This window comes from Lonchura striata, chromosome 10 (assembly GCF_046129695.1).
Source record: "Lonchura striata isolate bLonStr1 chromosome 10, bLonStr1.mat, whole genome shotgun sequence".
Taxonomy (NCBI): domain Eukaryota; kingdom Metazoa; phylum Chordata; class Aves; order Passeriformes; family Estrildidae; genus Lonchura; species Lonchura striata.
Genome location: NC_134612.1, coordinates 26,099,976 through 26,124,164, shown reverse-complemented (window position 1 = coordinate 26,124,164; position 24,189 = coordinate 26,099,976). Strand labels below are relative to the sequence as shown.

General features: G+C 50.3%; 1 protein-coding gene across 2 annotated transcripts in view; it reads left to right on the top strand.

The window, feature by feature from the left end:
• The first annotated feature begins 8,529 nt into the window (after nt 1–8,529).
• Nucleotides 8,530–24,189, top strand: part of LEKR1 (leucine, glutamate and lysine rich 1) — a 32,029-nt gene continuing 16,369 nt past the window's right edge. For both annotated transcript variants that reach the window (XM_021540838.2, XM_021540839.2), the window contains exons 1-5: nt 8,530–8,618; nt 17,235–17,449; nt 21,654–21,773; nt 22,174–22,349; nt 23,894–24,079. In XM_021540838.2, the coding sequence (XP_021396513.1) occupies nt 8,571–8,618; nt 17,235–17,449; nt 21,654–21,773; nt 22,174–22,349; nt 23,894–24,079 (745 nt within the window). In that variant the 5' untranslated portion in view covers nt 8,530–8,570. The remainder of the gene's footprint in view (nt 8,619–17,234; nt 17,450–21,653; nt 21,774–22,173; nt 22,350–23,893; nt 24,080–24,189) is intronic.

Below are 24,189 nucleotides of genomic sequence, written 5' to 3'. Positions count from 1 at the left end.
TCTTCCTATGTCCACCCGGAGCCTGCCCTGGCCCAGCCTGGGGCTGTTCCCTCTCCTCCTGTCCCTGTTCCCTGGAGCACAGCCCGACCCCCCGGCTGTCCCCTCCTGGCAGGAGCTGTGCAGAGCCACAAGGTCCCCCCTGATCCCCCTCTTCTCCAGGCTGAGCCCCTTCCCAGCTCCCTCAGCCTCACAGGACTGACTTTGGATGCAGGTCTTTGTTGCCATTCCCTGGGGAGCAATTCTCTGTGACATATCTGGGCCACCTTCGGTGTGCCCTCCCTGGTACCCTGCTGGCTGCAGGCTGGGGCTGCATCTCCTGCCAGCCCTCCTGCACCACAGTGTCCTGCTGGGGGCCTCTTCAAAAACCCTCCTGCCAGAGGGTCATTGCCATGGCGTGTCACCACGGCTTCCAAATGGTGGCTGCAGGCCACCAGAGATGGGGACAAAGCTGCTGGTGCCATGTTGTGTAAACAGGAAGAAAATCTGCCTGTTCCCTCGGTGACTCCATGGTGACCAGGAAACACTGGCCCATTTCACAAGCCTCCCCTGCCTCTCACGGGTCACACACAGGGTTTGCTTTCCCCAGAGCCATGGACATGTCTTTGTGTGCCTCTGACAAGAGTCACAGCTGCTTGGGCTGGGAGGGACCTTAAAGCTCAGGGACCCTTGGCAGGGAGTCCCCACTCGTGCTCCCAAACACATCAACAGCTCTGGGCCTTCTGCTGGCAGCTGTGCCAAGGTCTTCAATAGCTTTTATTTGGGATAAATCACAAAGAAACCTAAAGATTCTAAAGCAATTTTATCTAAAATCTCATTTCTTAAGCCATTTCGGATACTTTGAAGTAGCAAACATCTTATGGGAACCATCACGTGCTGACAGATTGACAGGAATGGGGGCAAAGTTTGAGCAGTGCTAGAGGAGCTCCAAGCCAACGACGCTGAGGGGTCTGCAGCTGCCTGTGTAGGGTTCTGTTGCAGAGCCCTCAGAAACCAGCCAGCACAGCGAGGTGGTGGCTGCTGCAGCTCCTGCCCCTCCCCGGGCTCCACAAGCTGCCAGCTCAGCTGGCATCGAGCCATGGGTCACCTCAGGTGGCCACGGGTCACCACAGGTGGCCTCAGGGCACGGCGGCTGAGCTCTCGGTCAGGGCAGTACAGAGGGTCATCCTCTGGCCATCACCTCCCCCAGGATCTACCTTTAGAGAGCAGAAATAACCATTTTTGCACTTCAGTAAACAGTAGCTCTATTTGGATGTTAGCTGCAGTCTTGCCCTTGCTCCTTTTGAAGTCGGTGGGTCTGGCAGATGAGGAAAGGGGCTCTAAAGCAAAGCAAGAAAAACCTTATTCCACCGTATTTTCATCCCAGTTCCGCACATACAAGGGTAGGGCTGCTTTTTAACAAGTCTGTTGTAGCAACAGCCTGCAACCAACACACACACGTGCTGCTATCTCTTCGTGGGAGATAAATTTACATTGTGGGGCCATGCCATGGAAATGCAACATTTGCATTTTCCTGTCAGGATGTGGCAGGACCCTGCAGGGCAATCCCAAAGCAGGAGCTGGGCACTAAGGTGAGGCAGAGGAAGGAGCAGCCTGACCTCAGGCACTGCATGCTGCTGTTTAAAAGGGTTTCAAAGGGGGTGCAGAGGAGCCCAAGCAAAGCTCCAGAAGCGTGGCACCAGTAAATACCCTAACACAGCCTCAGGGCTTGCAAAGGCTCTCCTCACTAGTCCTTACTTGTAGGGGTATTCCCATGCCCTTTGCTGTAGGCTGGGAGACCCAGGCATTGTTTTTGCATGCTGGATCTCAGGATGATGCACACACACCGATCTTGCCCCCTGGATTCAAGTGAGCCCCACCATCCTCCTTGGGATGCTCCATCCTCTAAACATCCTGCCTTCCTTCACTTGTGTTTTCTCTCTCTTTTCCTGTTTTAGAGTGACTCCACAGTTCCCTCATCACTGCCTGAAGTTTCTTCCAGTAGCTCACCAAGGCTGTAACATCTGTCTTGTTTCATCCATCCTTGTCCCCTTCCAGTGGGGAGGGCTTTGTGTGCAGTTTCTGTTTTGGCAGGATTTTCAGGTTTTTTTTTTTTTTTTTTTAAAGCCAGCAGTAGAAACTTTTTCCTCCCTCCAGCTCCCGTGTTTAAATTAGGAAAGAGCAGATCGCTGGTGGCTGGGGGGAACAGGGAAGATTGATGGGGTTTTTGCAATCCCATGGGAGTTCCCTGGCAGGCTCCTGGGAAACTGCTGAGTCCTGCAGGGATGAACCTCACCCTCATTGGTAACAGCGCTGTTTTGCCTGAGGAGCTATCAGGAGTGCCACCATCATTGTCATCCAGGAGCATTAGGAGATCTTATAGATACGCCCTTGAATGCTTTAAAAACAGAGAATAAAACCTTCTACCCCTCTGCATCATGTCCCAGGGGGTTGGGCTTTTGCTCGGACCTTTTGACAGGAGAAGAGGAAATGGCCTCAAGCTGTGCCAGAGGGGGTTCAGGTTAGACATCAGGAGGAATTTCTTAATGGAAGGGGCTTTTCAGCATTCCAAGGGGCTGCCCAGGGAGGTGTCCAAGGAATGACCAACGACCGGATGTGGCACTCAGGGCTCTGGGCTGGTGACAGTGAGGTATTTGGTCAGTCGAAGGGTGGAGTTGATGATCCGATCGTTTCCAACTCTAATGATTCTTGATTCCCTCCCCAGATCCCTTGCTGCTGACTTGTCTGTGCCCTCTGCCCCTCCGTGCCTGTTCCTGACTGCCAGAGCTGCCTCTGTGCTCTGCATTCCCTCCTCACCCCAGCCCTGTATCCCTGACGCTTTTCCTGGCACCCTTCCCAGCTCCTCTGGCTGCCAAGTCAGACTCAGTACAAGCGTCTTGTATTCCCTTTCAAATCCTTTCCTATCGTGGCAAATAAACCCACTGTCCTCCACACACACACTCCTGGTATTATCCTTGACAGCTCTTCACTTCTGGCACTCAGCTGCTGCTTAATCATATGGTTTCTTTCTCTGAGTCACCTCATGTGCTCTTGCAGCCAAGAGCTTGACTTTGATTTGGCAATGTCACGGCAGGAGCACATCCCTCGGGATCCCACTGCTGCCCCGGCACGCTCCTGGGTGCTCTGCTCTGGGCTGGCACGGGTGCCTCTGCAGACTGGGCCCATTCCCTCCCTCTGCCCTCCCGCACACACCACCAGCACCCCGCTCCACCCCGCTTCTCCTGATTTTATCATTTCCCTGCTGCTCTGCAGAGTTTCTGCTCTTAGCACAGAGCGACCTGCCTGACCTTGACTCCCAGGTAGCCCTGGTGCTCAGATCCCTTCTCCAAACATCCTCCCACTGAGGCCCCTCTCCCCCCACGCTCTCGTCCTTCTGACATTTGCAAAGAGGGGGCAAGCACAGCAAACCAAACAAATCCAGCAAATACCGCTGCAAAAGGGGAACCAGCGCGATGTGCAGGGAGCACCGGGGTAACCTCGCTGCCTTCCGAGCGCTGTCCTTCCCCTGACCCCTCCTGCAGCACGGCTGCTCCGTGCTGCGGGCCCGGCACGGGACCCCCGCTCCTCCGCACATCCCCTGTGTGCCTACGGAGCGATAAGCGAGCTCTGCTCCTCCCTAGGAAAACAACCCGAGCTTCCCAGAGGAGCTGTTTGCAGACAGCGCTGCAAAACCGCTTCCCCGCGCCGCTCTTTGTACTGAGCAAAAGTAAGGGCAGCCTAAAGCCAGAGGGCTGGGATAAAAGTTGGATTTCTCATTGTCCAGGGAAGCCTGTAGCTGTGGACACACCTATTCACCCTCCCAGCCCCTCGGCTGGCCCTGCTTTGTGCGAAGAGGGTGTTGGTGTTTATTGCCTTTTTCCCCAGCTGCACACTGGCACGGACTTTGCTCCTCTGGGCTGGGATTTCTAAGCAGCGGGAGGCTTTCCACGTGTGTTTGAGAAGGTACAAAGCCTGCCGGAAAACAATGGAAATAGCTGCCTTATGACTGCTGCGTGTCACGCACTCGGTTCTTGCCCGTTCGTTTGTCCTTGGAGCCGCTTGCGCTGCCTGGAACCTGATCCCGAGCGGTGCCGGGCACTGGGGCTGGCACGAACACCGGCACCGTGCACGGGCACAGACACGGCCGCGGTCCGGCCTGGCCGGAGCTCCGGGCCTCGGGCAGGGGCTGACCGACCCCCTCAGCCCGGAGCCACTGCGGGTGTGTGGAGTGGGCAGCGGGTTCATGAGGAGTGGGGCGTTTGTGGGGGCTTCCTGCAGCTGCCTCAGAGCTGAGTGCTTCTCCTGTGCTCTGCTTCCAACAGGGTTCCTGGCCTGGGAGCATCCCGGCTGGCTCAGCATGGCTCTGCCAGGTTCTCCACACCTCCAGGACAGGATCTCCCGCGATCCCCTCGGACAGGCTCCCTCTGTGCCAGCTTCCCTCAGACCCCCAAGCACAGGATCTCCTTTATTTCCCTCCCCTCAGCCTGCCAGGACTGGATCTTCTCATCCACAGGCTCCCCTTTGTCCAATCTCCCTTCAGGTACCCAAAAGCACAGGATCACCTCCATTTCCCCCAGGACTGGATCCCCCCACCTGCTCCTCCGGGACAGGCTCCCACCTATAACTGGATCCCTTCAGCTCCCTCTGGGACAAGCTCCTCTCAGCCTCCCCAGTACAGGCTCCCCTCAGCTCCCCCAAACACTGGACCCCCAAGACTGGATCTCCTCAGAACCCTCCAGGACAGGATTCCCTCAGCTCTCACCTATAACTGGATTCCCTCAGGACCCTCTGGGACAAGCTCCCCTCAGCTCCCACCTATAACTGGATCCCTTCAGCTCTCTCTGGGACAAGCTCCCCTCAGCCTCCCCAACACAGGCTCCCCTCAGCTCCCCCAAACACGGGACCCCCAAGACTGGATCTCCTCAGAACCGTTGAGGACAGGCTCCCCTCAGCTCCCATCTTTAACTGGATCCCCTCAGAACCCTCTGGGACAAGCTCCCCTCAGCCTCCTCAGCACAGGCTCCCCTCACCTCCCACCTATGACTGGATCCCCTCAGAACTCTCTGGGACAGGCTCCCCTCAGCCTCCCCAGCACAGGTTCCCCTCAGCTCCCATCTTTAACTGGACCCCCTCAGAACCCTCTGGGACAGGCTCCTCTCAGCTCCCCCAAACACGGGACCCCAAGGTTGGATCCCCTCAGAACCCTCTGGGACAAGCTCCCCTCACCTCCCACCTATGACTGGATCCCCTCAGAACTCTCTGGGACAAGCTCCCCTCAGCCTCCACAGCACAGGCTCCCCTCAGCTCCCATCTTTAACTGGATCTCCTCAGAACCCTCTGGGACAAGCTCCCCTCAGCTCCCCCAAGACTGGACCCCTCCAGCTCCCTCTGGCCGAGCCCCCTCCTCAGCGGGCACAGCCGGTGGGGCCGGGACGCGGCATCCTCCGCTCCCCCGTCCCTGCCTGCCTCCCTGCGTGCTGCAGCCCGCCTTCCCCCCGCGGTGATCCGCGCTGAGCTCACGGCCGCGCCTCACGACACCCAGGCTCGGCACGTCAGCCCCGCCATCGCGTGAGAGCCGCCGCCCGCCGCCTCCCCCCCGCCCGCCGCCATCACGCAGGGCGGCGACAGCTGCCAGCGCGGCTCGCCCAGACCCCGCTCCCAGCCGAGCCGCGCTCTCGCCGCCTTTTATTAATGCAAATCTTAATTAATGACCCCCGCGGGGGGCGAGCCGCCCTTCACACGCGACGCGCGCTCCCCCCCCCCCCCCCCACGCTTCTTCCCATCTTGGCCCACGAAGAGGTTAAAATGGAGGCGGGGGCGTGAGGCGGCTGCCAAGGCGGGATTAGCGCGGCTCGGAGCTCGGCACGCAACGCGGGACGGGGCACGGCGGCCACACGCGAGGGACCCTCTGTGACACGCGTGGCACCTCCATGCAAAGCCGGGGGGGAGACGGAGGGCACCGGGCGCCCGAACGGGCGCCCGGTGCCCTCCGTCTCCCCCCCGGCTTTGCATCCCCTCTGTTGCGACAGCACCTTCTCACCCATCTTTCCATTCCCCCACCACCTTACTGATACAATTTTCCAATAAAAAATTTGTTTCTGTCCCCAAAAATCCACTATTCAACCCCCCCCCCCCCCCCCCCCCCCGTCCTCCCCTCAGCCTTACTGATGTTTTCGCCTCAGAGAGGGGTCGTGCGTAAATTAATTTAAGGTCACCTCGTTTTGGTGTTTTTGGGTTTTTTTTTTTGCCGTGGTTTGTCCTCAGTTTTGTTTTTGTGTGTGTGTGTGTGCCTAAATGATGTGTGATAAAGGCAAGTCCCAACAGGGTTTTGGAGAGGAAACAGGAACCCATAATGGAAAGGAGGGTAGAAAGTGGAATGAATCCTGTTGAAACTGCCGAATCCTCAGTTTTGTGTGTGTGTGTCCTTAAATTACGTGTTTGGGGGTGTATTGTTTTATATTTAAAGGCTGTAGGGAATGTTTTGGGGATGTAGGAATTCCTTTGGGCACATGGTCCCTGCTGTGTGATAAAACAAGTCCCAACAGGGTTTTGGAGAGGAAACGGGAACCCATCATGGAAAGAAGGGCAGAAAGTGGAATTAATCCCGCTAAAACTGCCGAATCCTCAGTTTTGTGTGTGTGTGTGTCCCTAAATTACGTGTTTGGGGGTGTATTGTTTTATATTAAAAGGCTGTAGGGAATGTAGGAATTCCTTTGGGCACATGGTCCCTGCTGTGTGATAAAGGCAAGTCACAACAGGGACTGGGTTTTGGAGAGGAAACAGGAACCCATCAGCGCTGGAAAGAAGGGCAGAAAGTGGAATTAATCCCGCTGAAACTGCCGAATCTCGCTGCCAATCCTTGCCTGATTTATTTATTTTCGTGACTGTGTGTGCGCTCCAGTGGGTCTCACCGGGAGCTGGCGGCTCCCGGTTCATCCCGAGGTTGAGCTCGTGCCTCGGGTGTGACAGGCAGATGACCCGGCTGGCAGGCCTGGATTTGGGGTGGCAGGGACTAATTGGGGGTGTCAGAGGTGGCTTTGGGGTGTCAGAGCCGAACTGGGGCTGGTAGGGCTGAATTAGGGGTGTGAGATACAGGTTTTATGTGTCAGGAGGGGCTTTGGGGTGTCACGATTAAATCTGGGCTGTCACGGCTGGCTGGGGGGAGGCAGAGATGGTTTTGGGGTGTCACTATAGAGTTTGGGGAGTCAAGGACGAGTTTGGGATGTCAGGGCCAAATTCAGGACATTGGGGTGTGGCTTTGCGAGTGCAGGGCCAAATTTGGGGTGGCAGAGCCAAATCTGGGATGTCAGACTTTGGCTTTGTGGTGTCAGCATTTGACTTTGGGTTATCGGGGCTGGCTTCAGAGTGGCAGGGCTGAATTTGGGGTGTCAAGGTCTGGCTTTGGTGTGTCAAAATAAAATTCAGGAATTTGGGGCTGGCTTCAGAGTGGCAGGGCCGAAGGCCGAATATTTGGGATATCAACATTTGTCTTTGGGGTGTCAAGGCCCAATTTGGGATGTCAGGGCCGGCTTTGAGGTGTCGGGAGTGGCTCTCGGGAGGCAGGGGGGAATTTTGGCACGTCAGTGCTGGCTTTGGGGTGCCAGGGGGGTTTTTGGGGCACATTAAACCCCAGCCCTGCGGCGAGCCAGGGGGATTATGGCACGTCAGGGCTGGCTTTGGCACATCAGCGCTGGCTTTGGGGTGCCAGGGGGGTTTTTGGGGTGCATTTAACCCCAGCCCTGCGGCGAGCCAGGGGGATTATGGCACGTCAGGGCTGGCTTTGGCACATCAGCGCTGGCTTTGGGGTGCCAGGGGGGTTTTTGGGGTGCATTTAACCCCAGCCCTGTGGCGAGCTGGGGGGATTATGGCACGTCAGGGCTGGCTTTGGCACATCAGCGCTGGCTTTGGGGTGCCAGGGGGTTTTTGGGGCGCATTTAACCCCGGCCCTGTGGTGAGGAGGGGGATTATGGCACGTCAGGGCTGGCTTTGGCACATCAGCGCTGGCTTTGGGGTGCCAGGGGGGTTTTTGGGGTGCATTTAACCCCAGCCCTGTGGCGAGCTGGGGGGATTATGGCACGTCAGGGCTGGCTTTGGCACATCAGCGCTGGCTTTGGGGTGCCAGGGGGTTTTTGGGGCGCATTTAACCCCGGCCCTGTGGTGAGGAGGGGGATTATGGCACGTCAGGGCTGGCTTTGGCACATCAGCGCTGGCTTTGGGGTGCCAGGGGGGTTTTTGGGGTGCATTTAACCCCAGCCCTGTGGCGAGCTGGGGGGATTATGGCACGTCAGGGCTGGCCTTGGCACATCAGGGCTGGCTTTGGGGTGCCAGGGGGTTTTTGGGGCGCATTTAACCCCGGCCCTGCGGCGCGCCGGGGCCGCGCTCCCGCGGCCGCCTCCCCTCAGCCGCCCTGACGCGCACGCGCCGTTGCCGCGGTTACGGCGGACGCCGCGGGCACAAAATGGCGGCGGCCGCCGGGCCCCCCCCGCCCCTCACGGGTCCCCCTTACCGGGACCCCGGCGGGCCCTGACCCCCGAGCCCCCGGAGCCCCCAGCCCCCGCCGCTCCCGGAGCCCGCCGCCGAGCCTGCGGGAGGCCATGGAGCGGCGCGGCCCCGTCCACGCGCTGCCCGAGGAGATCCGCAAGGTACGAGCTGTGGAAATGCCAGACCCCAACACTCGGAGCTCCTGCAGCGATGGTGCACAGGCCTGTGAGCACCGCTGCATTATCTGTACATTTTGGTCCTGGGTTAAGGTTGGGTGTTGAGTTTCCTCACTCTTTGTGCGGTGTAATTACAGTAATTCTATAGGAACCCTGCAGAGGGACACCTGAGTCTATGTGGGGCTGTCACTGCAGATGAGTTTTGGGGAGCACCTCGCCCTGTGTGGGGCTGTCACTGCAGGTGAGTTTTGGGGAACACCTCGCCCTGTGTGGGGCTGTCACTGCAGGTGAGTTTTGGGGAACACCTCGCCCTGTGTGGGCTTGTCACTGCAGGTGAGTTTTGGGGAGCACCTCGTCCTCTGTGGGGCTGTCACTGCAGGTGAGTTTTGGGGAGCACCTCGCCCTGTGTGGGGCTGTCACTGCAGGTGAGTTTTGGGGAACACCTCGCCCTGTGCTGCAGTTGTCACTGCAGGTGAGTTTTGGGGAGCACCTCGCCCTGTGTGGGGCTCTCACTGCAGATGAGTCTTGGGGAGCACCTCGCCCTGTGCTGGGTTTGTCACTGCAGGTGAGTTTTGGGGAACACCTCGCCCTGTGCTGCAGTTGTCACTGCAGGTGAGTTTTGGGGAACACCTCGCCCTGTGTGGGGCTGTCACTGCAGGTGAGGCTCAGATTTCTCCTTTCTGGCATGTTTTGCTGCCGGGAGTTGGGAAGGACTGCAGAGCATGACATGTTCCAGAGGAGTATCAACACACACGGGGACGGAACATTCCCCTTCCTCTCCCCTCGTGTCTCTGCGTGTTCTTTTGTTTGCGAGACAGATGATTGCCGGCGTAACCCCGCTGTTGTTTATATGGCTCAATTTAGGAGGAGGCTGCACTCAAGTGGAACGCGAGTCACTTTCTGTAACACTATCAGGTTTTCACTCTGGCAGTACAACACCCAGCTGTCCTCATTCCTTACTCTGCGGCTCATAATTGACAAGTTGTTTAAAAGCTTTGTGTACTCAGCCTGGAGAAATTCTCCCAGGCTTAGTCCAGGAAGTTATTCAGGCAATTTCTGAGATGATTTCTGAGAAATCAAGGATGGGTAAGATAGACAAAGAAAGGGGAAAGGAATACTTAGCCTTAAAAAAAGAAGGGAAGCAACTGTGGAACACTTTCAGATTCGTGAGCAGCTGTTTTGGTAGCAGGAAGGATCCCACTAAGTTTGTTTTTTTAGCAGTTGTTTTTTAACCCCAACAGGGGATAGTGGTGAGCAAAAATCAGTGTAAACTTCTCACAGAAACAGTTGTACCAAACTGTTGGATGAGGGAATCCTCCTGGAGCTGGTTACTGCTTAATATTTCCTTTAATGACTTCAAGCTGCAGTTTGGTGGCACTTGAGCCTGTTTTATGTTGGGATCGGTTCCTGCTCCATGTGCTAGGCGTATGCTGGCACAAGGAGGGAGCAGCAGCCAGGGCAGGCACAGAAACGCAGTGACATGAGTTCTGTCAGCAGCAGTGTCAGTGGCTGCTGGTTACTATTGAGCCAGGATCTTGGATTACAGTAAGGAAAATGCTGGTGCCAGTTGGGAAGGGGAGTGAGCACTCTGGGAACAGCATTAAACTCCATATTCTTAGGGAAAAAGAAGTCATTTAAAATTAATCCAATGCATCACTACAAAATCCATAATAACCTCCTTGTCAGACTTAACAGTGAGGGCTGTGATCAGGTCATAAACAGAATAATATGAACAAAGGGATGCTACACAGAAATAATCTGTTAATGTATTCATAGTTTTAACATCTCAATAATTGTAATAGGAATCACATGTGAAACTTGGGTCTTTGTTGTCCCTCTGTCCAGGGCTGTTGAGGTTTCAGTTCTGAGCTGCAGGCTTTAAAAATAATGACGTGACTGATGGGAATTTAGAAAAGAGCAAAAATAGTAAAGAGCTTTAAAATCATCTAAGAAAGGATAATAGAGCTGGGTTTGCTCATTCTGGAAAATACCTGAGGGCACAGTAACTGCTCACAGGAGGTGATGGTTCATTTCCAGGTGCAAATGAGTCTTTTCCTCACATTTCTGGAGGTGCTTTGGTTAACTAAAACTCTGGAGCAGCTCTCCCAGGCCGTTGTGGAATTCTCCCAATGTGGGATTGTCACTTCAACTTGTCCCTCAAAGTAGAGGATGGGGCAGGCAATCTCTAGAGATCCCACCAGTGCTGGGTACATATTTAACAAAAAATCTGGTGCAGAAGACACAGGATTTCCAGATATGGATAGACTTCTGCTCCTGTCCCATCCTCCTCCTGCCACGTGTGAGCTCCAAGGCAGCGACAGCCCGGAATTTGGGGTGAGAAAGTGTCGGGGTTTTGCACATCCTGTGCTGTTGCTCATCTCCTCCTCAGCTCGTGTTGGAGCTGCAGCATCCTTACAAGGCACTACAAGTCATTCTCACCATTTCCTGCCCTTGTATCTCCCATCCTTCCTGCACACGTCCTCATTCCCTTCCCAGGAATGACGAACATTCTCTGCCCAGATTTTCTAGCCTCTCCTTTGGGATCTCCTTTGCCCAGGGTGAGGGGTGTTCCCTGGCCGGGCACTGGGCTGGGACGGATGGATGGATGGAGGGACAGATGGATGGATGGATGCTGGAGGCTGAGTTGTGGTACTCACACAGGATTCAGGAGCTGCCTCACAGGGCAGGCTGCAGAGCTCTCGTTCTTCCCCTTGGTGCTGCACAAGCTGCTTATCAGGATTTTATTTTAAAGGAAGTTTTAGTCTAGAGGGAAGGAGATTTCTCAGCATTTTGTTAAAGGACTTTGGTTCTTCATGTTCTGATCAATTTTGCCTCAGAGAACTGTGTAAAAACTTTCACGTGTCCCTGCTTTCTTCTGTCTCTTGTTCCTTCTTCTGCTCTCACACCACTTTCACAACATTGCATTTCTCATTCATTGCAAGAGGGTTGCTAAATGAAAAAACCAAAATCAACAGCGGAATAAAACATCTACATGTCCATTATTAAAGTTTATAGTATTCTTTTGTATTTATAGTTCCATACTTCTTGGAAACTAATTGTTAGTAAAGATGGAAATCAGTGGCTTTTAATGCCTATTTTAATGTATTTACATAGAATTTCTGCAAGCAAACAGCCTGAGGAGGTGTCACAGAGCCCAGCAGGGTACATAATGGAGTTAGCATTTCCATGATTCCAATGTCATGGATGTGTATTTTTGGGGACTTCTGGTTTTGTTGCTTGGTTAATATTTTATTTTGGTTTAACTTTTCCTCAGAGCTTTTATATTTCACCTTGTGAAATATAAAAATTGCTTGTTGCCAGTGATAGATGAATCTTTTTTTGTGCCTTTGGACTTTGCGGCAGGGAAGTAGAAGGGAAGATACAACTTTGCACTGAGGATCTCCCTGAAACAGGAAACAGAACAACAACAAAATGGCCCAAATCCTCACAGCAGCAAACACATTTATATTTAATTTCATTCTTCATTTGGCAGAAAAAAAAGATAATAAGTTTTGTTACCGTAAATCATAAAACGAACGGGGCCAAGATACCCTTAGATTGAGAATTCTCTCAGCCCAGGAGCTGAGGAGCTCAGGCCAGGCAGGAAATCCGAGGCTGTTCCCCATGAGGACAGAACGTCCTGTGGTGTCCCCAGAGTATCGGGTACACCACAAGCAGCCAACGGGTCCTCGGTGCCTCTCCCCCGTGTGCTATAGATGGGGCACAGTATGGGCCCTGTATGAGCACATCACGTCAGCTTTCCCTTCTCCTGCTCTCCGTGAGCCCAGCGTTGGGGTTTTCCTGGGAAAGCTTTGGGAACGCACAGTTCCAGCTGTGGTTGGGAGCCCACGGGCCTGTCCCGCCCTCCAGGACAGCACAGCTCTGTGTTTGGGACGTGCTGCTTTGGCACCAGCAGGGATTTAAAAGCAGATAAACTTCCAGTTTGTGCCCTCCAGATAAGTGTGGTGGAATGGCAGAGCCTTTTCAGCATCCTCTGGCCCCCACCTTTTGGATTCTCCTGGAGGTGACGTCCCCAAGCTACTCCGGTGCCCACTGAGGTTTTCAGCACTGGGCTGTGGAATTTGTGATGTTTTATGGTGTTGGGGTGTCAGGTTCCTGCTGTGAGGGTGTTCTGAGTGGCTGGGTGTGCTCTGGAAATGGGAGAAAATCCTGGAATGGTTTGGGTTGGAAGGGACCCCAAAGTGCCATGGGCAGGGACACCTTCCACTATCCCAGGTGGCTCCAAGCCCCCATGTCCAGCCTGGCCGTGGGCACTGCCAGGGTTTGTATCCAGATGGTTCTCCACTGAGGGACACTCCACACCCTCTCTAGGCACTACAGCCAAGCTTTTCTCATCAGCCCAGGGCTGTGTTCTCTATAGCCAAGGTTTCCTCACAAAACCAGGGCTGCATTCACTCCAGCCAAGGCTTTCCACCCTTTCTGCAGCCAGCATCCAAGTGTGCTGCTGGGAACTGGAGGGACTGGAATCTCCTCACTCCCACTCGTGGGGTGCATCCAGGAGGGGCTTCCTGACAGTCACATCTGGCTGCAGAGAGTTCCTCGAGCAAAGCTCTGGTTAACAATGGGCTAAATCATCCTTTGTGTGCTGTGTTCTGTCATCAGGTGCTGTGTGGCAGCCCTCAGCTGAGTTCTCCGCTGGAACCGTGCCCTGACACATCCCAGGGAACTGGGGAGCTCGGGAAGGGCTGCTGGCCCTGGGCTGGGGTTTGCAGGCTCTGGGAGTGTGAGAATGCCTTGGGATTCATCCTTCTGCTTCCTCCAGGCTGCCGTGCCTTCAGCTACCTGAGCTCCCTGCCGTGACACAGGGATTATCCCAGGGCATGTTTTGAATGAAGCAACCTCCTGGTTTTACTCCCAGCCTGCTTCTCCACTGTTCATGTGTTCAAAGCAAGCACAGGGATTTTTATTTTGCAACTGTGATTTTACGGGCAGAGAGCAAATAATGATGTGAGCAGTGTGGCTCAGCATTACCATCTGTATTGCTTTGGGGTAGATGCTGATTGAAAATTTGGCTCATAATACACTTTTTTTCTTTTAAAAGAAGTGAAGTTTCCACTGAGACCTTTTAAAAATCTTCCTTTGACTAAGGCAAATATAAATTTTGATCTGGTACCTCCTTGTTTTGCATATACATCAAAAAGACTCCCCTTTCTTCCTCAAAAATCAGTGGTGTGGTTTGAGTCATCATTTCTTTTTGTGCAATAGGGATTGACTGACTGATGTGTCAGAAGAGGGACACACAGGATGAGAGACATGAAAATAATGTGAGAGGAGTGAAACAAAAAAGAAAGTAAAATTGGGTAATAAGGTAGAATAAATCAACATACAGAAATACTTTAAGACCACCCAGCTGCAGTGCAAGGATTTATTTTTTTTCTTGACTTTTATGTTTTCAGCTACAAGTTTAATTTGGACAAATACAGAGTTTTTTGGTTTTGAGCAGTCCTTGCTGAAGCAATCTCAGTCCTGACAGATGCACCAAGAGCTGTGGACCAAGGAGCACAGGGTGTTGTGAGGAATTTCTCCATGGAAAGGGCTGTCCAGCCTGGCCCAGCTGCCCGGGGCAATGTGGGGTTCCCATCCCTGCAGGGATTTATCAGCCCTGTGGATGTTGGGGGTGTGGGTGCTGTGGGGTGGTGCCCTCGATGCTCCTGCAGGGCTTTTTTAGGGTTCTGTGGTGAGTGATCCGTGTGCTGGGTGCTGTAATGTCAAAGCCCTGCCAAATGAGAGAGGAGCTCACTCTTCCAAACAGGAATCCAGCTCTCCATGCTGGGGTGTTTGTGGCTGGAATGTGAAATTCCAGAGGAGAGGGGTGGTGGTGCACGACCTGACACACCCTGGAGTTATTTGGTCAAGTGGTACAAATTCCTGTCTCATCATTCAAAAGGCTAAAAATGGTCCAGACCACCAATTTATTTTCTTTTTTTCCTTACAGCTTATGCTCTACAGATGAAACTGAGTCAGACAGATGTAATTTGAGTGATTATCCCTCTTGGCTCAGTCCTCCCCTTGCCTTGGTAGCTAAAGAAATCTTTGTAACCAGGGGATAATATTTCCTTCCAAAACCAACTGCAGAGTGGAAACTGTTCCCCCAGATGCTTTACAGCATCTGTGCATCACTCACAACTGTAGCTCAAAGTCTTATGGATAAATATCTTCCCAGATCAAGCACTTTGTCCTCAGCAAAACTGGTTTTTTAATTCCTAATTGATTTTTTCTGTTCACTGTTTGTCCTCAGTGCTCACTCAGTACATGCAAGTCCCCTTTCTACTCAGAGCTCTGACAGTTTCCTTTTCTATTCCTTTCAAGCTGTTTTTCCCCTGATTTTTTCCTGCTTTGAAGTTAAAATGGCAACAGTGTTTTTATCAAATGGAAACAGTGAAATATGAAATTTGAAACCATGAATTTGTATTTGGTACTCATCCTTAGTGGTTATTCAGCAATCTCACTGTTCCAGAAGAGGTAATTTGTAAGCATAAAAACTGATGAGTTTGTTTCCTACAGATTTAGTGAAATGGTTGGTCAACTTTGGTGTCTAAGAGACAAGGTCTAGTGGAGCTAGATAAATGGAATGGAAAACGATTTATTTATAAGGCTGCCAGGGGCCAGGGATAGATGGGATATTGGAATTCCTGGGTCAGATGGGATATTGGGAAAGAATTGTTCTCTGTGAGGGTGGGCAGGCCCTGGCACAGGTGCCCAGAGCAGCTGTGGCTGCCACTGGGTCCTGGCAGTGCCCAAGGCCAGGCTGGACATTGGGTTTGGAGCACCTAGGACAGTGGGAAATGTCCCTGCCATGGCTGGGGTGGGACCAGGTGGGCTTTAAGGTCCTTCCAACCCAAACCCTTCTGTGATTCCATGAGAGAGGAGCCTTGAATTTAGGATGGGGGATCAGGTCAGTGCCTTCCTTGCTCTATTCACTTTGATCTGGGTCCTGTTAATTTTAATCTGTCCTGAACAGATGTGCTGGGTTTAAAAGAACTGTGGCTGGCATCACTCAACGCGTGCCAAATCCATTCCTGGTGTCAGGGAACTGTTCCATGTATTAAGGTGGATATTTGGAAGCTGTTCAATCTGTACACTTATTGCAGTGCTTGCAGGGTAATTATTAATGTGCAGAGCAAGGTCCTGATTTACACAGCCTCTCCTATACTGTGGTTTTTTGACTCTGTAGCAAATACTGTACAAATCCAACCTGATCAGAAATCCTCCCAGATTTTCATTTCACCTGAGGAATGGATGGGAAGGAGAGCACTTCCAGCTGAGCCTAGACAGGGAGTATTTGTTGTTCTATGACTTCATTTATTTTGAAATTCAGTAACAAAACTGACTTTGAAAATGAAGACGTTTTGGTACTTGCACAAACCCTTTTCAGTTCAGACCCCTGGAGATTCTATCTTGTTTTTGATGGGAGAAGCAGTGAAAGTTCTCAGCTGTTTGTGTGAGCAGCAGCAGTGGCTGTGCTGCACAGAGCACCGTGTCCTCTCTGTGATAAAACCCCCTCCTGTGCTCCCTGCACAGCTCGTTTTGTCCTTTTCCAGTGCTTTGGAACTTTGGGGTACTTATCCTGAAGAACAGTTTCAGGTTTCCAAGCACAGACTGCAGCTGCCAGGAAAAATAAACTTGTATTTTCAGCTCCTTCAGAGCAGCTCTAACCAGGGGGGGGTTTTAAACTGGGGCAACATTAAGAAATTGGGAAATAAAGCTTGTCCAGGGCACTCTGAAACACTGTTTATATCAATCTATAAATTCCTAAAGGTTGTTGTATGAGTCTTTAATTTATAATTTTTGAAAGCTCTTTCCTCTGGATAGGGTTTCTTTCTGTTTATCCCAATGTCTCTAAACATATAGTTTTTTTTTCTTCTTCTGGAAAAACAAAGTTTCTTAATTGGAGTTAAACTGTTTGAGCAGGTGCTTGTGTGTTCCCTGCTTCAAGGTTAATAAGTGGATCAGTTGGAAAAGTCTGTTTCCCAGTTTAACAAGTGGCCTTTCCATTGGATGGGTGTTACATGCTCTGTGTTTTGTAATCAGTCCTGAGTCCTTCATTCCTGGCAAAGGGGCTACAGATTCCACAGCACCCCAGTGCCATGGACACCACAGCAGCATCACTCAGGAATTATTTTTGTTAAGATTGTGGATTGCATCACTTTAATCACTGTCCCTCATCTTGCCTCCTTCACTTGGATGTGAGTTGTTGGAAACCCACAGAAATAACATTTATCTGGTAATCCCAGATTCATTAATGAAATAGCTTTACAAAACACAGTTCATTTCATTTTCCATGAATACCTCCAACCAACTTAGAATTACTTTAGCATTTCAGTGGGAGTTCCCACATATCAAATTGATGTATCTTGGGAAGTTGCCAGGAAGGAAAAGTGCTGCTCTAGCTGGGGTTTGCTAATGAAGATTTTTGTCTTTATTTGTTAAAGCAATAACATCATCTGATCTTAAATGTTCCAGAGCATCAAATGGTTTGAATTGTTTGGATTTATTATTATTTCTTAGCATGACTGGTTTTTTTTTTTTTAGTGGAACCTGTTTCTCTGAGACAATCTGAAGCATTTTCTCTCCTTGCAGATGTCCCGGGAGCAGACAGTGTGCAAGTACTGCGGAGTCAGCTACCTGACACTGCACGAGTTCAAGGTGATGGAGGACAAAGTCAGAGCCATGGAGAAGGAGATGAAAGTTTATAAGGGAAGCCTGGAACGGGAGCAGAGGCTTCAGGCAGAATTGCAGGCTCTCCACCACGACCTTGAGCGCTGCCGGGCTGAGAGCGAATCCAAAACCGAAAGGTCAGAGCTCATCATCTCCTCTGGTGATCCTCTCCTGTGTGTGGCAGGGAATTTCAGCACAAAGCAGCTTAAAATACAAATAACATTTGTCTTTCTTTTCTCAGATGGCCCATATGCACTGTAATACTTGATTTAAATCATCTTTCCTAGTGTCGTGTGGATGCAGGTTCAGAATTCCTGAGCAGTTTAGAAGTGGTCAATATGTGGAAGGTGAAGCAAAGGCCAGAAGGCACTCAGAGGCATTTCCCCTGCACACACTCCCCAGGGGAATTGATGAATATCTCATCTTATCATCTTGTCATAAATATTCCCAATGAAATTCCACAGGACTGGGAGTTCCACAGGTCTGAAATTTGGGCTGACTGTCTCACAATAAAGAATTCCCAGTGTTTTTCCCTGGCAGTCTCAGGATTCCCTCTCTGCAGGGCTGGTACAGAACCCCAAAGCAATGAGGATCAGTTTGGGAACTGCCAGGGACATTTTGCTTCACAAACAGGAGGTTTCAAATCCTTACAGAGATGGGAAGGCCCCAGTTAAAGGGGAAGTTTTGTACCATAAAACTCCAGTAATTAATGATAGATCTCAGAGCCACATTTGGATTTTCAGGGCACAATTAGGACCTTTAAGTGTGTTCTTTCAGCTTATATTTACAGGGTTTGTATCCTTTTCTATGCACATATTTTGGAATCTATTGTTATAGTCCATTAATTGATTACAGTAGGACTATAAATAATTGATGTTTTTAGTCAATTAATAAAATATACTTTATAAAAATGCTGTTTGCTTGAGTTTTCTAATGATGGATTGAGGCTAACAAAAGCTCCTGGCTAACCTTGTGCTCATCTGACTCAAACAGAAGTTTTTTGTAAGGATGAGGTTCTAATTTTAATTATCAGTCAGTTTGACTTTTGGGATTCCCAGGAGGGGTGTTCCTTGTGTGACTGCCTCACACCAAGGGATTTAGAGCTGAAGGTACTCTTGAGATTGGACTGAAATACTTTGGAAACCTGCTTTTTTTGGGAGAATCACTCAAATACTGTTTAAAAATTAACTTAATGGATTTAGTTAGGATTTTGCGTGCTAATATTACTAATGAAAGATTAATTTTAGATCACAAGTTCCCACGAAAGTGAACAAAATGCATTTATCTTGTAAATTACTCATGTTTCTTGCAATATCTTTTTCCTTTAATTTTAACATCTCCCACCCCTCCTTCCCAATATTTAATATTTTCTGTGGTTTAACATCTATTTTTAAAGCTTGTTTGCTCCTTGTCCCCTTAACGACCCTGGGTGGCAGCTCTGGTGGCAGTGTGTGAGCAAATGCACTGACAGCACATTCTTCTTGTCGAGGATCATTCGCCAGAGCTAAACTTTAAATTTTCATCAGGCTGACTTTTTGTAGTAAAGCTGGAACACTTAATAAAATTTTTATCTCTGCACTTTTCCCCCCTAAGGCTCCACTTGATTTAAAAGCTGCTGAAATCAAGCGGAGTACTTGCAGTAGGTTTCCATTCCAGCCATAAATCAACCATTGTGCCTTGTTGAGAAACTTGCCTGGATATTCCTTATCTCCTTGCTGTCCTGGGCCTCTCTGACTGCCTTGTGCTGTGGTATAAACTCTTCAACATCCTGGGTCTGCCCAGGCTGACAAATCACTGCTCCCAGAAGCCAAACATGCCTTTTTCTTACTTTTATCTCTGCTAGACCAAGGGGTTGAATCTCTTATCAGTTGCAGACTGTTTCAGGTTTCTGTTCCCTCCAGGTTCAGGTATATCCTTGAAAGGCACCTGGGAGTTTGCCTGTCCTCAGTTACCTTTCCTTTGGGATCCTGGCAGGAGGAGGGGAACCAACTGCACTGATCCCACTCAGCTTATTCTGTGTTAGAATCACTTCAGTCTTGATAATTAATCGAATTATTACTAATTGAATTAGCAAGATTCAGTGTAGGAAATGTAAAATAGCTGTAAATGCTCAAGTGCCACATGCACACGTGCCTTGAACACTTCCAGGGGTGGTGACTTCACCGCTTTGTGAACTGAAAATGAGCAGCTCCCAGCTGTGAAATGAAAGTGAGCAACTCCTGGCTCTGGGCAGCTCCAAAGTTTCATGGCAGTGAAAATGCTGGGGTGGAGTTTTTTTCCCTGGACAGAGTGTTCCAGGCTCCCGTGTGCATGCTGTCCTTGCTGGCAGTGCCAGTGCTGCTCCATCCCAGCGGGATGTACAGGGCAGGGATGGTTCCTGTGCAGGGATGGTTCCTGTGCAGGGCAGGGATGGTTCCTGTGCAGGGTTCCAATGCAGGGATGGTTCCTGTGCTGTGCAGGGATGGTTCCTGTGCAGGGTTCCAATGCAGGGATGGTTTCTGTGCAGGGTTCCCATGCAGGGATGGTTCCTGTGCAGGGTTCCCATGCAGGGATGGTTTCTGTGCTGTGCAGGGATGGTTTCTGTGCAGGGTTCCCATGCAGGGATGGTTCCTGTGCTGTGCAGGGATGGTTCCTGTGCAGGGCAGGGATGGTTTCTGTGCAGGTTTCCAATGCAGGGATGGTTTCTGTGCAGGGTTCCCATGCAGGGATGGTTCATGTGCTGTGCAGGGATGGTTTCTGTGCAGGGTTCCAATGCAGGGATGGTTCCTGTGCTGGGGAACACCTGCAATCCCCCGAGCACAGCAGCTGCTCCTCTCTGCTTTGGGACAGTGAGGCTGGGTGTGTTCCTGCTGCTTTCCTTGGGCTGTTCCTCTCCTGTGCCCTGGAACACGGGGGGGATGGCTGGGAATTCTCACTGAGATCACCGTGTACCACCTTTCCCTAAATTCCAGCTTTTAGCCATCCACTGGACTCTCCCTGTCTGCTAAAAAGCCCCAAAATAACCTATTTATTTTGCTTCCTTGTGATGGTAACAGTGGATTGCACTGCCTTGCCTTTTCCACAGCATCTTTGGTGTGTGACTGACCAGGACATGCTGGAAGCATCCCTTTAATGTCAGCTCTGGAACGGAAAGAGGAAGAAAAAGTGTCTTTCCTTATTTACCAGTTTCTTTTTAATCCAAAAGATCTTCAGATATTCCCCATTCTAGAAGAAGAATGGAAAATGAGCATCTGGCTCTCCCTGGCTCCCAGAGTTTGGATTTGTTATTGGTCCGTGATAAATCACTGCTTTTTTCCTCAGCTGAAAATGTAGGTTTGAATTCCTGTAGCTGTTTAGGGAATGGACATTTTCTTGTGAGTGACAACAGGTCTGCTGCCAACCACAATCCAACAGATTTTATCTCTCCCTCCTGCTCTCCACCTGCTGGAAATTTGCAGGTAGCAATGGGTAAAATTTCCTAAAAATATAATGCTAGGAATGTCTTCAATTTTTTTTTTTTTCTGTTTCAGGGATCACAATTGAGGCCCAAAAACTTGCTTTTTAACCCCCAGATGTTAGTTCAGATTTTGTCTGTGGATCCAGGTTTCTTAACCAGGACTAATATTTTTGAAATGTTCATTTTGGTGCTGATCTGTATGATAACAGTAACTAATGCACTGCTATAGTTTGGTTTAATTTTTACGTATTTTCAGCATAAATCATTCTCATTCTCTTCTGCTGTTTAAAATGGAAGCTAAGGCTGATGTAGTGCTTCTGCCAGCCTCTGGTTTTGTAAAATTCTTGTCTATTCAAACATTACTTATTTACTTGTGGCCGTGAGTCACGCCAGACTAATAGATCATTTTCTCTGTGTGAGCAGTAGGTGTTGAAAGCTTAAACAGGGGCTGGTTTTTAACAGTTGCTTGTCACTGGAGTGGTATTTTTGGGGCTGGAAGGCTGCTCTAGGATGGATATCTACAGAAACCAGCTGGGTTGATGTGCTGTGTGGGCTTGTTCCTCAGTGTACCACAGGAAGGGAATTGGATTCAGCTCTTTTATTCCTGTGCAGTTCCATTCATTTCCTAACAATTATGGGAGCAAATGCTGAATTGTTGAAAGAGCAATGTTTAAACTGTGTTTATTTACACTGGGGTAGCTGTGCCTGAAAAACAAACTGGTGCTGCAAAGAAAAGTTCCCAAGGTAAATGGTAGAGGTGAAGAACACCTTGGGGGATGGTTCTGGAGGTGTTTGCTGTGCCTGAGGCCAGCACAGAGCTGGCTCCTGCCCTGAGAAAGCTGAAACCAAAGTTGGAGGTTGATTGTTGCTGCAAACAATTCTGATTATTTTATTTACATCTGTAGGATAAAAACCCTGACAGTGGAACTTAAAACCAAGCAGGAGGAGATGAAAACTGTGAAAGCTGATTTGCAGTATTTCCAGGAGGAGAAGGAAGCTGCCTACAAGCAGTCACAGGTGCTCAGGTGAGAACCCAAAAAGAAATGCTGACGTTGGAAATTTTCTATTTCTTACATATCTATTGTTAATAAAGATTTACTATAAACCTGGGCATACAGTCATTTAAACATGACTACTCTGATTTCTCAATTAAGAATGATTGTACAATTTCCTGTACAGGATTTTGAAATGCTGAAACAAACCCAGTTTTCTTCATTTATGTATAAAATCTCTAAACATTTAGATGGGGAAACTTATTATCCACATATTCAATACACAGCACATTTCATACACTTAATTATTGTAACCCAATGCAGGATAAATTATCAGATAATGGGAAAGTAGTAGTCAAGCTGAGTTTAATTCCCAAGTTTTATTTATAGAATAATTTATAAATATACATCTGGTGTATTTCCTTTCTTGCAGAACTACCTTGGAACACCATTGCTCCACCCTGAACAAGGCTGTCTCACTGTTCCCTTTCATTAGAAGTGAATTAGACAGTATTAAAGAGGTCATCTCCACCAACATGGAGAACTTTGCTGCCATGAAGGAAGAAATTTTTCGGCAAATAAAAGCCATGAGCAAAGAAGCTCTGACAGGTAAATAAATCATCCTGCAACTATTCTGGGCAAGAGGAAAAAGGATCCTCCAGGGTGATGATCCAGCATCCCTGTGGGAGCTGCTGGAGTGTCCTTCAGTGCTGCCTCCCAAACTGGGCAGGCTGCACCCCTTCCCTCCCAGCTGACTGGGAGGGCAAGTGAAGGAAAAGAGGCAAATCATGAAGGTGGTGGAATACAACCCTGCTGTTAATTGTCCAGCTGAAGTAGAACATCAGGCTCTGAGAGTAAAATTCAAAGAATTGGTCTCACTTTGAGGGCAGGACCAGCAAGGAGTTCTGGAGCAAAGCCACACCCAACAGCCCAGCTCTCCCTGCTCCTGTTCCTGAGTGAGAACAAGCTCTGCCAAGTGTAGCTCTCCTTATCTGAGGGGTCCTGCAGGGGGCACGGAGCAGCCCTGGGCTGGCCAGAATTCCCTTGGGCCCAGGCTGCTTCCTGCTCCCACAAGGGCCAGGGGAGCTGGGAGCAAGGACAGCCCAGGGCTTGCTCAGGAGGGGCCGTGCCCAGCCTCAGGCTGACTCAGACTGAGCCCTGGATGCCATTTCTGCTGAGATTGGTCTCACTGCCAGCACTGTGCAGTGCTGCAATCACAGACTGCAACAGCCACAGCTTCCCAGCTGTGCCCAATTCACAGCTTTAAAGGCCTGCAGAAATAATAATCAGACTTACTCCTTTCCTAGAGTTTGTCAGTGTGGATGAGCTGCTGTTTCACTGAATCACAGAATATCCTGAGTTGGGGAGGATCCACAAGGATCAAGTCCAATCCTGGTCATGCACAGGACAACCCAAAAATCCCACTGTTGACCAGAATAAGCTCTGGGGATCACTTTGGTCAGGGCTGTGAGAGCTGTCCTGGGGATTCCTCTGTGTCCTGGGGATTCCTCTGTGTCCTGAGGATTCCTCTGTGTCCTGAGGATTCCTCTGTGTCCCGGGGATTCCTCTGTGTCCCGGGGATTCCTCTGTGTCCTGAGGATTCCTCTGTGTCCTGAGGATTCCTCTGTGTCCTGAGGATTCCTCTATGTCCCGGGGATTCCCCTGTGTCCTGGGGATTCCTCTGTGTCCCAGGGATTCCTCTGTGTCCTGAGGATTCCTCTGTGTCCTGAGGATTCCTCTGTGTCCTGGGGATTCCTCTCTCCCTGGGCTCGCTCCCTGCCTGCTGCAGGCTGGAGGGAATGGCAGCACGTGTCTCTGCAGACATCTTCAGCCTCAGAGGGACCCACACATTTCAAGGCTTCTTTTCTGGAGTATTCCTTGTTCTGTTTGTTGTAGTACTCCCAATATGCAGAGGATCTGTGTGGAAGCAGGACTGGAGCCTTTCTTACACAGGCTCTGTATCCCTCATCCAACATTTCCCACTTCAGACTAGTGCCACACCAGGAATATCACACCCATCCTCAAATCCAGCTTTCTACATCAAAACAATTTAACCCAATATTTTTGTTGATGCCATTTAAAAGCTCTGATGTTCTTGTTCATGATTAACGTAAAATAGCAACAGTCTGCATGGGTTTGTTTTGCCTCCTCAGAAATACCCAAACTGAACCAAAGATTGGCAAAATCCCAGCGGGAGAACGAGTGTCTCCAGGAGAAGGTCAAGCACCTCACTGAGGTGGCTGACACAGTAGAGCTGAAAACTCAGCAGCTCCAAACGTCCCTTCAGCAGGGGAACGAGCTCCAGAGTCGGTGCCGTGAGCTGCAGAAGGAAACTCTGGGTAAGAGAAGTTTTTATCTTTTCTAGCAAAAATCCCAGGGGGAAAAAAAAGTTGTTTTTAAAAGCACCAAAGTTGTGGTTGTTACTGTGAAAAGATTCAACAGGCCTGAA